A 14,977-nucleotide genomic window follows, 5' to 3' on the forward strand; every position below is an offset into this window, starting at 1 on the left:
CAAGTAATTAAGAAAGAATCCCTGTACTTACTGAGGTAGTAGCATAATGAATTTCTAATTATTATATTGTCAAAGACTCCCTGCTGGATATGTGGTAGAAAATGATTAGACAATGTATAACAATAAATTGAGTACACAGTGAAAGACATACCCAATTACTATCCATGGGCAGATAAATAGTTATTCAACACTTTCTTTGTGATGACCATACTTAACTGGGAATTTGTCACATAGAATATGAAAGGCATTTAAAGAATAAGTTCTGGAGATCTAAAGTTCAGCATCGTGAATATAGTCAGCAATACTGTACTATAAACTTTAAAATTACTAAGAGGCTAGATTTTAATTGTTATCACTACAAAAAGGAAATGACAATTATGTGATGTGACGGAAGGGTCAGCAATGCTATAGTGATAATCATACTGCAATACATAAATTTATCAAATCAACATGTACCCCTTAAATTTACATAAGTTGATGCCAATTATATCTCAATAAAAAATAAAGTGATTTCAAGTCATTTCAGATTATTTTTCTCATCTTCGTAAACTAATAGTTCAGTTTCATGCATACATATATGGACTTTCAGAATGTTTTACCACCAATATAGCAAGAGGAAACGAAACACTCCTTTTGGAAAACCCTTTTTCAATGTGTAAAGTAACTATAGATCTCATTTTGAAAATTTACTTCTCCAATGTGTAAAACTCTTCACAGTAAATATATTTTCACAACTAACCACTGCTCTAATTAAAAACAACAAATATAAATTATGGTTTGTGCAAATAAAGAAAAATATGAGAAAGTCTAATGAATGGTATATGTTTCTAAATCCATTTATAAAGTATATGCCGTAAACTGCCAAATTTTTTTACATTCTGTCTCTCAACTCGAAAATTACTTATGTTCTTTTGTCATTTAAGAAGCAAAAATCACTCAAGCTTTCAAAAAATCATTACAGGCATGCCACACAAGCAACTCAGGCTTAAAAACCTATACTGTCACCCTAGCATAATTTAATTTTAGAAGACCATTGAACTGATAAGCTCAGAATAAGTAGCAGATTATAAAGAACATGTGACAGTTATATCTGCCCCAATGGCTTAATGCAAGTGTTTTAGAAATTTAATATGATCAAACAGTTGAGGTCATGTGGATGAACCAAAATGACTAATGCATTTAGCTCTTCTGAGTAATGATGTTATGCCATGATATCTTTAGCTATTACTTTTATTGTTGAAACTACGAGTCCCTTGGTTATTGCTTTCATAATTAATAAGTCACTTAACCTCTCTATGGCCCAGTTTCCTCATCTGTTAAATGAGCATAATGATAACTGCTTCCCACCTTCCTCAGGGGTTGCAGTAAAGATTAATGAGCTGGCATTTAGAATGTACTTTGAGTTCTCCCAAAGAGGGAGACTATGCACAAAGAAAAACAAAACAAAACCCTCTCTGTGGCTAAGTACCAAAAGATAAAATTTCCCTCCAAATGGATTAATCCACTTGCTTGCATTCCTAACACTATAATCTACATTTCCAAATAAACTGACATTTAATCTAAAGTTCAAAGGAAATGCCACAGAGGGCTACACATTTTGAAAAAAAACAAAAACAAAAAAACCCTTTTAGTTCTCTGCAGATTAGCAAAATTTTGAAGATAATCACATGTTCTATCTAAAACCCTTTGTCATAGGTTTTCCATCAATAAATGCAATAGTCATTGTGCCAAGGGACAACTGGACAGAACTGGTAAAAGAAGTGAGTTTCTGACATAAAGAGAACCTAAACATGTAACACTGATGTAGGGTCACATGGTAGAGTGCAACGAAATGATTAGTGGAAAATGGGAATCTGCGAATATAGTAATATTCTTAAAGTGTGCCTTAGAACAAGTTGGAAGATGGAAATGCATTAATAATCTTTTGACTTGGCCAAAGAAAGTCTAGACAAAGTGACAAAATATTCAAGGTATCAGCTAGTTACTTTTAGCTACATAGGATAATAAGGTAGCACAAGAAAGATATGGAGTATAAACAATCATAAGAACAAGGAAGAGAAGAAGAGGGGGAAGAAATAATTTAAAAGAACTGGGTTCTTTGTAAACATTACTTAGAGGTGATACAGCAGAGTTAGAATTTGCATCATTGGGTACTTTCAAGTGTTCCTAATCTTCAGTGTCTCAAGCCAGTAAAAGTTCTCCAGATTGTTTCAACATGGTGCCAGTCTGTAATTAAAGAACAAATTAAGTATGTTGCTTGAGGTATTAAGACCTCCGAAAAAGTTAGAGCATTGCCTTTAGATTATAAGTGGACTCAATTGGATATATTTAAAGGTCACAAATGTTTAGCAGAAAGTATATTGGCAAAAGTACTGTCATGCTGGTGTAAAAGAATTTAATTTTAGAAGACCAATGAACTGATAAACTCAGAATAAGTAGCAGATCATAAAGAACACATGGTAGTTATATCTGCCCCAATGGCTTAAACCAAACATTTTAGAAATTTAATGTGATCAAACAGCTGAGGGCATGTGCGTGAGCCAAAATGACTAATGCACTGAGGTCTTCTAAGTAATGATGGTTATACCATGATACCTTTAGCTACGACTTTTATTGTTGATACTACAAATCCCTTGGTTATTGCTTTCATAATTCTGTTCAAAATGTACCAAGTCTCTGGGCTTCCAAGTTTCTAGAAATAGGACTGCAGACTTGTAAGCTAAATAAAGGTTGATGTTACATGCCACCAAGTTTTTCATTGCCTTTTAAGCAACATTTTTGTGGCAATCAGTAACTAATAAAGCCCAAACCATATGCAAAGTCTGTACAGGGAACAGGAGATCCCAATGTGAGGGATACAGAGTCAGTCCCTGCCCCACTGCTGTGCTGGATAGTGTAGAAAAAGGAACCAAGCAGACAGCTTAGATTGAAGATTTAATGAGAACTGAAGTAAAAAGTACTCAGAAAATAGAAAGGAGGATTGCCTTACCAGAATTGGGTAGATTTGGGTACAGGAAGGATCACGAAAATTTGCCTGGGATAAATGAAGTACAAATTAGGGCTTAAGGAATAAAGAGAATACAACCAATAAGGTTGATAGAAAGGGACAAGTGTAAAAAAAATAAAATGCATAGCAGGGACTGGAGAAGCAGGTGCATCATGTACTTGTGGCACAACCTGGGGCTAAAAATTCAACAGTTTGGCTATAGTTTCAAGTGTGAGTGCCTATGAAATAAGAAGTTGTCCACACATGAGGTGTCTTTTAAACACACTGAGGAGTTAGGTTTATATCCTAAAGCAAAGGGGAGAAGGTAATTTTTGGAGGACTTTAAGTCACTCCGGTAGCACCAGAGAGAACAATAGGGACAAAACTGGGGGGGGGGGGGGGGTAGCAGTTAAATGGTTCTATAAGACACTGGTCAGAGATGACACTAGTCTTCTGAACCAGGACAGTAGTGAAGGAAGTAGATATGTAGGAAATAGAATGGACAGGTGTCAGGAGGTGCCTGGAGATGTAGGACATATGTCTAAGATTTAACACAATTTTTACCACATAAGAGATGATCAGTAAGTGTTTCTGGAATAAAAACTTGATATCTTACAAATAAACATCCATATGACGTCATTGAGAACATCAGATGTATGGCAACACTGGCTAATGTAGAACATCTTGATCATTGGGTTAAAAGAAAAGTTAAAAATAAGGATAAACAAAAAAAATTAAGGATAAACATTTTTTATATTAAACATTTTTACAGTTCCCTTTTTCTACGATTTGCAATAAACTCCACAAAGAATTGCCACATGCACCTCAATATACCATTTCAAAATACACAGTCTAGAAAAGAGCTTCCAATAGTTTCTTTTTATTTCACTTATGAAATTACATCTTCTTCATGAGAACAATAATTAGAAGACTGAAGCAATTTCAATTAGATAAATATGATGGGATCGCTTTTTGAAATGATTGATCCTACTGTGGGTCATAGAAATGTAATTGACCTCACTATGTATAAAATCACCCTAAATTCTGAATATTTTTAATTAGCCATGTATTTTAGTAATGCTAATATATAACATCTGTCAAGCTTTAACTAGATGGTTAGCATATCATGTAGAGCTTTCATTTAATATTCAAAAAATACTGTAAGAATGGTCCTGTTAGTCATTTCAGCTTAGGGATGAGGAGTCGTGGTTTACAAGGAACAGTATTTTATCAAAACACAGCCAATAGGCGGTGAAACCGGAATTAAGTCCCAGTTTTTCTGATTCTACAGTTTTTCTTTCATAGGTAGAAACTATTCTAAATTATAGCCTATGTTTTTAGAAGTATTGAGGAATTTACATTAGATATTTAATACTATTCAAATGTACTTTTAATATGTGGCAGAGCTTTTTAATAATAACCATAAAAGAAAACATGTATCTCCTTTATATGACCTTTTTCGGAAGGACAGACTGTATTAGTACATGCAACAAGCCAGAGACTTCAGCTGATCAAAGTCAGAGAGAGAATTTGTAAAAATTGGAAAACATGAATCATGGGTTGCAGAGAAATATAAGTGATTCAGCATCATTTTGTAAAACATATGACTCACTTTGAAAACCCAGGGATTCTCAAAAGAAGTCATCACATCTACAGGCTCTAGCTGAATTATTTTTGAACATGTACTCTATATGTATTCATTCTTTTAATCTTTATACTTCAGGGAGAAAAGAATGTGCTTGTCTCTTGATAACATCCTGTATAGTGTTTAGCCTTGGGCAAGATTTCAGTTGTACTCCACCCAAGTTCCCAGATTCTAAGAAGGAAGCTTTGACAACTCCTTTATTGTTTTTCAATAAAATCCCTGGGCCTTCGGTTAGTTTATCATTTAATTTATGATTAAGCACGTACTGGTGATGTCATACAGTTTTCTATTGTTCACATGGAATAACGCTGAAGAACTACCAATCTGCTTGAGTTATTTTACCAGTCATAGCTTTACATTCATCCTTGGGAAGAATGTATGTGGCGTGTAATGGATATAAAAGAAAAGAAGAAAGAACTCTTCTGGAAGACAATATACATATAAGCTCAATAAACAAAGTCAAGCATGTTCTTTAGAAAAATAATTATTTAAGTTGTAGAATGGCACGACTCTCAGTTTTTGCAATACTGAGGACTTACCCCTTTTCCACCAGGTATCTTGAGCCAGCTCTTCTTGCTTGTAGTAACAAAACTATACCATTCTTTAAAATAATTTTCTGGAACTGAGCATTCCAGAACAATTAACTAACAGCAGGGTCTTGTTAAATTTGTAAAAACAAGATGGAAATTCCTTTAGAAATCAATGCCTTAAGGGTGCTTCCTAGAGTGTTTGCATGCATTGCCGTTAATTAAGAAATAAAAGAATGGTATCAAATGTAAAAAGAATACAGACTACTCCCTGGTTCATTGCAGAGTTGAGAAATGAGCACGCAATTACTTCAATTCCAGATTGCTAGGGAATATTTTTTTAAAATTTTATGCCCATGGCTGGTATAAGTGTATAATTTCATAAACTAAAACATGAGGTTGAAATTAGTATCATTTAAGGGTATACTAAAATAACTAAAGAAAAGTCAACATCTAACGATTCTTTTAAAATCTCTTTTTTCTGATTTCAACAGTAAGAATTCAATATGTGGTCGGTCAAGCTATCAACATAAGGTAATTGTCAACTTAGTGATTAACACTGTGTGGTTTTTACTGTGACTACTGTAGATTTCAGAAGGCCTTAATTCTACAGAAAAAAGTCTGTGCTGTTGGAAACAGAAAACTCCTCTATGTCAATTTTCTCTTGGTGCTAGAGGCAGCCCTGCATGTGAGAGCGAAAACAAGAGATGAAAGAGGGAGAAGAGAAGTCAATAGCAAGGAGAAGGGTAAGTAGGGGAAATGATGCTAACACTGAAGAGTAATTGAACTAAAGAAATTAAAATTTAAAAAATTTAAAAAGAAAGAGGAGAAAATTGAAAAGTTTGAAAAGACAAAAAAGGGAGAAAATAAACCTAAAGCTAAGAAAAAAAAGAATTTTTTTCAAATTGATTTTCCAGAGATAAACGTCATAGAATAAAAGAGCTTCAGAACAAGATATTTGAGGCTTCTGGAAAATAAAAATGAAAAGAAAACTCTGATGTATTTTTGGTATTTTTTTTCTGATGTATTTTTGAAACAGAAATACTCACTTCTGGTATCAAATCACTGGTTTTAGGCACTTTGTGTTATTTTACAAACTCTTCTTCCAAAATCTTAGATGCTGTAATAATTTTAATGCATCGTATTTTCACTCCCTACAAGTTTATTGACAGTGACAATGTGCATTAGCATTTTCAACGGCTCATTTCTTTTAAAAAAAAAAGTTATATAAGAAAAGCTATCTCTATCAATTCTGAATATCCAATCAGAGAAAAATTGATTAATTCCAATTAATATAGTCAAATAGCATTATACTGATCATAATACTGTGGTCATATTAGGTTATTCAATAAATGTGATTAAATAATAATGATTTTGCAGTTAAATGTAAAATACACATTCAAGTTTTCATCTAGTCATATGAGAAATTCACTTTGAAAATAATTAAATATTAAGAATTATATAGATTTGATTAAACACTCAATCTATCTCATTCTTTGGATATTCAGTGTCCTCCAGAACTCCAAAATAAAATCTGATTTAGTTTAATAGGAATTTTTATAATGAAAACTACATAATTATTTGGCAAAGTTGCTGTTTTAAGTCACATAAAACCCAGTTCCATGGTTGTTGATTTAGTACTCCGTGTGTCCAACTAAACTATAATCTTCTTGAAAGTGAGAAATAGATGTTCTTTGCTCATGAATACCAACATGTAGTGCCATTTCTGGTATTCAGTAGGCACTTGATGAACATTTGATGAAATAATTTATTTTATAGCTTGAGTCAATTATTTTAAAAAAACTGTACCACTTCTGCATACTTAAATGGCCAATCCCTTATACGAACAGTGAAGGAAAATACCAATGCTTACAATTTTTGCCCAACCTACAAAGAACTTAAAAAGACTTGGTAAAATATAAAAAGACTTAGGAAGTGAGACTGACTCCTTGAAGTGAAATCTCCCCATTTAAACTACTTTGGGCCAGTGAGATCAGCTGGAGTAAGAAAAAGGGAATAATAGAAAGGAGGGGAAGGCACTCTACATGCCTGGAATTTGGTAAAGGACACTTTCCATTTAAGTGTCCTACAGGGCTGTCCCTCCGGAAACCATTGATAACCATCAGTTTAGGGGCAGAGCCCATTTTCAAACTCTGTGCCTTACAGAGTATTAGGCAGATGAATATATGGGAAACAAGAATTATTTCTGCTTGTTTCTATCATTTATTTTCCTTCTTTTCCATAGGCTTCCGGACAAGTAAAACTTGTCTCACCTTAACAGAAAGAAATGTATGTATGAGAAATACTCTTGCAAATAATCATTCTATTCTGGAATAGCTAAGCCTCATGGAGTTTGAATCTACTAGTACTTAATATATTATATTAGTAAATATATTAATATATAACTAATACACTACATTAATATACTCATCATATTAATTCTATGTTAATATATTTTATATTTATATGTACTTATATATATTTATATATATTTACAGTCAAAGATAAAACCTTGTTGAGAGAAAAACATGTTACTGTGGACAGATTTTCCTTTGAACGAAAAGGAAATCCTTGTAAAGCAAAAACTCCTTGAAAGTACAGAATTTCTTTTTTAAGTATTGAAATGTTTTGCCTTGATAACCATGTATTTGGCTGCATACCTCTCTATGCCCCGAAGTACACATTATTGATTATTCGACACAAATAACAGTATTGCTACACACATTCATTAAGAGAAAAGGTTTATTTTCACTCTATTTTAATACATAAATTGTAGACAATCAGAAGGACTTACCTTGAAAAAAGTCATGGTTGCACCGTCCTCCACCGCACCATACTCTATCTTGGTTTGTTTAGCTAAATCATCAGCAGAGTCAATAGGGGATTCCATGCGCTCCACTGTCAGAAAGGCGGCTAAGTTAGCAGTATACGAAGAAATGATGATAAGTGTGAAAAACCACCAAATGCCTCCCACTATCCTGGTGGAGAGCGCTTTGGGCATGAGCTCAGAACCTAACAGAGATTGGGGTGGGGGGGAGGTGAAACGAATACAGAGAATTCAATCAGCAGTCAGATACTTTTGGTCACAGTGGCAGAATGGAATCACTGTGTAGTAAAAGCTTAAATCACAGGTTCACATAGTGCTTTAGTAAGCAAGCAACAACCACTGGGAGAGCAGAGGCTACTTTCAGATAACAAACAGTCTCTTAGGACACTTAAAGTATAGTGGCAGGAGACTGAGACAGTACAAACTAATTCGTAATAATGTTTATAAAAAGTAACACTGGAAGGGAGAAAATAATCTCTCTAGTTTATAAACTACTTGTATACTTTTTCATATTCTTGTTAGTTACTTCAGTTTTAGAAGAAATGATTTAACATATGTTCAAATCCATTTCTTAACAAGCTTTATGTAAAGTTTCATTTTTCTTTTGTATGAAAGCTCATAAATTTTATCTTGCCATTTTAAAAAGTTATGTTTACAAAAACGCATTTCAATTACCTACATTCCTTGAGATATGGGGTTTTGGTCCAGGTTTGTTTTAAAATAAGGTAGTAAATTATTTCCTTTTGTATAAACAAATGTCTCCCATCACTATAGTTAGCCTCAATGAGAAGAATCAGAATAAGAATAAACAGTTAAATTGTCACAAACTTATTTTTACATATATATAAGTATTTCATAAATATATTACAAACATGGCTGGAGTTGCCTGCTCATGGTATTAATAAGAGCATGGGATCTGAGAGTTCTATTTTACTTTTGATTATTATTATTTATAATACTTTATATTATAAAATAAAATCCTAACAATTTTCAAATCAAGTCTTATGGTTTTACCACATTGTTTACATTAAACACACTATTTACAGTCAAAATGTTGAAATCAATCCACAACAGCATGTGTGATTTTTTTATAAGGGAAGTATACAAAATGTATGGATTTATGTAATATATTGCTATACACTTTTAATCATTTTGAATCTGTAATCAAGAAAGCACTGGCTACCGGTTACTTAATTTTGAATAGGGTTTGAGTAAAATGGAATGAAGCAAAGATGGACTGCTTTTGATGGTTTGTTTTATAGTCACATCTTCAACATAATCACTGATGCAATACCATAACACATGTTTAGACAGAAGGAAAACTACAACCAATCATTCATGTTAGCATTGAAGAGAAGTGGTATCAGAACTGAAATATATCAAAACAGCCCACCTTACACTGCAGTTCATCTTACTCTTGTAATTTCAAACAAACAGACAAAATCTTAAAAAGCAGACAGACTTGGACATGACAGCCAACTCCAGCTCCAGACTCTGCCTACCACTCTGTGAGGAAGAAAGAACAAAAACAAAACAAAACAGAAAAGTACCTTTCTGATGTGGGTTGCTCCTAGGCCCTGTCAGACACACACTCCAACACTGAAATACTAAAATTCTCCCAAGATGGTCAACAGCAGCTTTGGCTGCCCATTCTACATTTTTCTTTCTTTCTTTCTTTCTTTTTTTTTTTTTTTTAAACAACACCACCAATAAAGTCAAACAAGACTGGGAAAGAAAAGAACAGTGGAGACATTCGACAAAAATGGCCCAATTACCACAAGTTCATATCTTACCCAAGGACTTAAAGCGAGTACCTCCTAGGCTTGTGAATCAGAGCCTGGTTAAGGGCTGGCTGTCATGTACTCAAGGTAACGTCATGTCCAGCACTATATCCCACTAATTCCTGGGGAGCTGGGCATCAGCCAGTTTAGTATGGGTTCCTCTTTCATGTATCCACCAGCAGTGAAGTAGTTATGTGGCAAAGCAAATGTATATTTGAATTTTTCATTGCTTGGATTACTTGGCATCAATTTCATATATCAAATATTGTCTTATTTCTAATTGCTAGATTGTATAGATATGAAGTTAATCTTATCAGTACATAAATCTCAAAAACCTCTAAATATTTTAGAAAATAGAAGTGGAAAAAAAGAATTTTAGTTTTTCAAAGTGGAAGCAAACATAATTTAAAAAAAAAAAATCTTTGTCATGTTTGGGTCTTTCTTATCAGGATAATTTACTCCAGACTAATAAGGTTAGTTATTGGCATGTGACTAGCAGTTTGCATGGCTGAACCCAATACTGCTTATAAGAGAAGTCTGTCTCCTATGACAGGGTTTTATTCACTTCTAATATTTCATAAGAACTCCAGTATTGTCTTCCAAGTGTTGAGTAGGCCTAAGAAGAAAAAAACACTGGACCTAAAATGTAGGAAAGGGAAAATATAACTACTGACTATTCATTTTATTTAGAAACAGATGCCACAAACTTAGATTAGTTCAGGTAAGAGTTCTCTGAGTTTTCAAGTTTTAGGTTTAAATATTTATAAAGCTATAAATATGGGTGTCATATTTTTATTTATTTTATTTTTTTAAAGATGTATTTATTTGTGAGAGAGAGCATGCACAGGTGTGCAAGTGGGGGGAGGGGCAGAAGGAGAGGGAGAGAAGACTCCACGCTGAGGGCAGAACCCCATGCAGGGCTGGATCTCACCACCCTGAGGTCATGACCTGAGTGGAAATCAAGAGTCGCTTAACTGACCAAGCTACCCAGGCACCCTGGACACTCATATTTTTAAAAGAAAAAAAATTATTTCAACTTAGTAGGCCTTGCTTACAACATGTATTTGTTAAATTAATTTTTCTCTTTCGATGTGTAGTTATTTATTCTCACTTTAGGAAATAGCTTATAAATGCAATAGTAATGAATTAATGGCCTTATGTAGAATACTAAACATGCAAGAACAAAGTACCTTTTTATAAACAGCCTTTTATAAATTAACCATAAATTTTCACTTCTTCAGATCTGTAATGCAACTACTAAAATAATTTCTTCAAAGTGGATAATAAAGTACACAACTAAAACTTAAGGTAAACCCTCATAACAGGTGCAATAACTCTTATGAAGGAGTATGTTTTCCTCCCTACTCCAGTCATAGTCACTTCTTCAAATTTGGGGGATTTTGCTTTATCTGCTAATTTTAAATGCATTGAATAGTCTTAGATCTTGGCTAATGAAATCTTTTGAGTAGTTGGTCAGAAGTATCACTTCATTGAGCTTTATCTAAATATTAAAAGATTAATGAAAAAAAAGTAGCAGCAGGGTGCCTGGGTGGCTCAGTTGGTTAAAGCCTCTGCCTTTGGCTCAAGTCATGATCTCAGCGTCCTGGGATCAAGTCCCCCATCAGTCTCTCTGCTCAGCGAGGAGCCTGTTTTCCCCCCACCCCCGCCCATCCCTGCCTCTCTGCTTACATGTGATCTCTGTCTGTCAAATAAATAAATAAAATCTTAAAAAAAAAAAGTAGCAGCAAAACTAAAAATAAATTCAACTTGGGAGAACTGAGACTAAAATAAGGAATTCATAGTTACATATAAACCTTTAAGACATATTGCATGTATTATGTCATTTTCTAAGAAGTATATAGCCTTTGACTTTTAACATTAGTATTATAAATTTTAAATAATTATGAAAGTATTTTTGCATGCACTTCTGAGCAGGCATTATCTTCTATTATTATATGCTATCAGATGCAGCTAATATTTTACTCATAAAGGAAACTAAATGGTTAAATATTTTAATTTTGCAAATTTATATACAGATTTATTAGTCATGCAACACAAATGCATCTAATCATCAAGAATTCATATAAAATAATTTTTTTACATCAAAATGAGTCAGGAAACAGAAGCATTACCCTGTATTCTTGTCTCAAGGAGATGTAATCTTAGTAGTACTTTAAATGCAGCTACTAGCTAATGGATCAGGTTAGCTTGGTTATCTATGAAATAATGTACCTACTGTGGGTTAAGAAAAAAACATTAGATGAGTATACTGTATGTGCATTTACAAAAGCTAGTTATTTTCTCAGAATCTCTCTTGGATGGGATTTGAGAAGGCCTAAATGCATTAGGTAGATGGAGAAGCTGGGTTATGGTTACATGCACAGAGGCACCCATGCAAGCGACTTGTGCCAGCGAGATCTGTCACCCCCAGCAAAGAGTGGGACATGGTGCCCAAGGGAAATAGCAGGCTGAATCGTATACCTTGCTGCATGAGAGCTCCAACTCCAAACCAGAAACTATTTAGCAAGGTAAAATTGTTTTCCACCACGTCTGAGTCGGGATTGCAAGGGTGTGGATTATACCACTCATAGGGACTAAACCTGTGGTAATTGACAGAAGAAAAGAATATATTTAAATGGCAGTGAGAAGAAATTCTACCCAGCATTTTTGCTGCAAAAGAAACAGAAAGACAGGTAAGATTAAGTAGAAACCAGAAATAAACATTTCTATAGTACAATTTCATAAGCACGACAGCAAGTGTGAAGTTCTGAAGATCCCTGTTCTTACCAGCTAATTTCCGTACTAAGATGATAGATTGCATTTCTTTAGAATATAGTACTTGTGAGAGGAAAATATGTTTATCAGTAAACCAAGATTATTTTTTAAAACAGGTTTTTTTCAAGTACAGAATAAAAATAAAAAGTCTGAAGAATCATTAAAGAAGAAAACAAACTTAGTTATGAAATAAACATTTTTAAAACTGTGGAAAAATTGTTAAAGACAGAAGAAACAATACAAAAATCAGCTTAAGATATTTTTTTAGGATATAACAGAAGCTACCAAAGTGACAGAGTTTAAAATAATCAGTGAATAATTATATATCTAAGAAAATAGTACTATGGATTTACATCTTTCTGTTTTAACAAACTCAACTCTAAACAGAAAACCAAATCAGAGTGAACTGCATTCTAATACATGCTTCTGACATAATTACACGTTTTCTGAGCGTATGGAAATATGCATGATATCAAAGCAGTGTTAGAAGCAGGAATACACATTGAGGCTGATTGGTTTCCACTTATTATTTGGTTTCAAGTCTATAATTCATTTGAATCACTGTTTTAAGACAAAGAAAATCAAATCTAATTTTTGAGGCTAGTTCTAGATGGTTTTAGAAATATTGGTAACATCTCTCAACTCAAACTGTGGAACTGCTAAATTGTACACATAGAGTAATTTATTCTAATTATAATCCAGATATATTTATTAATTAATGGTACTATCCAAAAATATCACCACCACAATTAAAAATACTTAGTCTAATTACTAAACTAACAAAATATTTTCCCTAATATCTCAAAATTTAAAGCCACTCTTTTATAAACCAAATTAGTGTGCGTGTCCTTTATGAAAGCATTAAAAAATCTTACATTCAATCAAAGTTATTTGAATAATGTATCTGTCACTTCAGAGAGCCCAATTTTCTTCACAATAATCTTTCTGACGTATTAAAATTCAGAGGATCAAACAAACCATTTTCATCTTTCTAATGAAATTTTAGAACACCCTTGTTTTAATAGCCTACCCTTGACAAACAGAGAAATGTTTTGTTTGGTTCTCTAAGTTAAACTGACACACTGAAGAGAAAGGTTGATTGGATAGTAATTAAACATTCTGATCTGATTTGTTGTGTCTGACACAACAGGAGAGCTAGCTTTGGTTGTAGACATTATATTTTTATTTAAATTCCCTTATTATTTTTACCCTAGTGAAAATAATTATATACATCTTTAAAAGTAGTTCCAAGTATCAGAATGTTAGCCATCAATCCTCACACAATGTCTTCTTTCAAATATTACCCAGTTTAATTAACTATCGAAAGACTGCATTGTTTATCAGAGACAATGCAATCTTGCCATATCACCCAGCTCCATGCCCTTGACAAACTGCCTAACCTCCCTGTACTACTTCCTCACCTGAAAAAGAAAGACAGTAGTAAGACCTAAGTTTTCTAGGTGTTGTAAGGACTGCATAAGTTAATAGTGCTGGTAGAGAGCAATCATTCAATAGTTTGACACGATATTGTGGAATATTGTTAAATGTTGTGACTTTGCCTGTAAGCTACATACTCATCCTCCTACTTTTATTTCCTAATACTTAAACCATTCTTTCCCTACTCCTGCAAGTGTATTAGCATAAACACAGAGTTGGTCTGTAAAAGCTGGGTTTAGTTTTCTCACATGGCAGATCATAGAAACTGAGTGAGAGCACATAATTTGATTGATTGACATCTCTAGTTTTCATAGAATTCCATGAGCCACTGAGTTTTATAGAAGTGCTTCAAGGGATTCTATGACGAGAAATGGGGTGGTAAGGATTGGGGAAGTGGAAATATAAATATGGAACATTCTGTCCTCCCATCCCAAATTCATATATGTATTTTTTTAATTTTGAGAAGGAAAGAGGAAGGAAGGTGGGAAGGAAGGGAAGAGGAAGAGAAGGAAGGAGAAAATAAAAGGAGTTAGGGAGAAGGAATCTTGAAATGACGGCACTGATTTCAAAGGACTAATATCTACTTCAGTGAGGGGGTCTCGCATAATTTATTTGTATGGTAAACTAATACTTAAATTTGAATTACGTGCACTTCTCACATCCTCCACTTCCTTCCTCTGTTTTTTCCCTTAGGATGGACAAAGTCTCCAAAAGATGCAAATCTAGCCAAGACTGCTGTCTAACTTGAATTTACAATTTTGCTCCTCATGGTGACCTCCAGGAAGCTTTTCCTCAGCCTCCATTTAACTCATTAGCATATCCTAATGGTGGATCCTAATGTAAATCACTCCTTTCCTCCTTAAATTCCTACTCCTAAATAATATCCTCACCCCCAAACATACACACACACACACACACACACACACATACACACACACACACTCATACTCTCTCACTGGCCTTGCACTGTTTAGTCTGGGGTCAGCTTTATCTCCTTCA

At 33.7% G+C, this 14,977-nt stretch overlaps 1 protein-coding gene across 5 annotated transcripts in view; it reads right to left on the reverse strand.

Moving 5' to 3' along the window:
- Positions 1 to 14,977, reverse strand: part of GRIK2 (glutamate ionotropic receptor kainate type subunit 2) — a 657,055-nt gene that overhangs the window by 118,156 nt on the left and 523,922 nt on the right. For 3 of the 5 annotated variants that reach the window (XM_046006541.1, XM_046006542.1, XM_046006543.1), the window contains exons 13-14: positions 12,248 to 12,366; positions 7,953 to 8,170 (exon numbers count right to left, since the gene is read on the reverse strand). In XM_046006541.1, the coding sequence (XP_045862497.1) occupies positions 7,953 to 8,170; positions 12,248 to 12,366 (337 nt within the window). Of the gene's footprint in view, positions 1 to 7,952; positions 8,171 to 9,075; positions 9,711 to 10,145; positions 10,383 to 12,247; positions 12,367 to 14,977 lie in introns of those variants that run through there. The other 2 variants (XM_046006546.1, XM_046006545.1) reach the window with 2 other exon arrangements.

The sequence above is a fragment of the Meles meles genome, chromosome 5, assembly GCF_922984935.1.
Source record: "Meles meles chromosome 5, mMelMel3.1 paternal haplotype, whole genome shotgun sequence".
Taxonomy (NCBI): Eukaryota; Metazoa; Chordata; class Mammalia; order Carnivora; family Mustelidae; genus Meles; species Meles meles.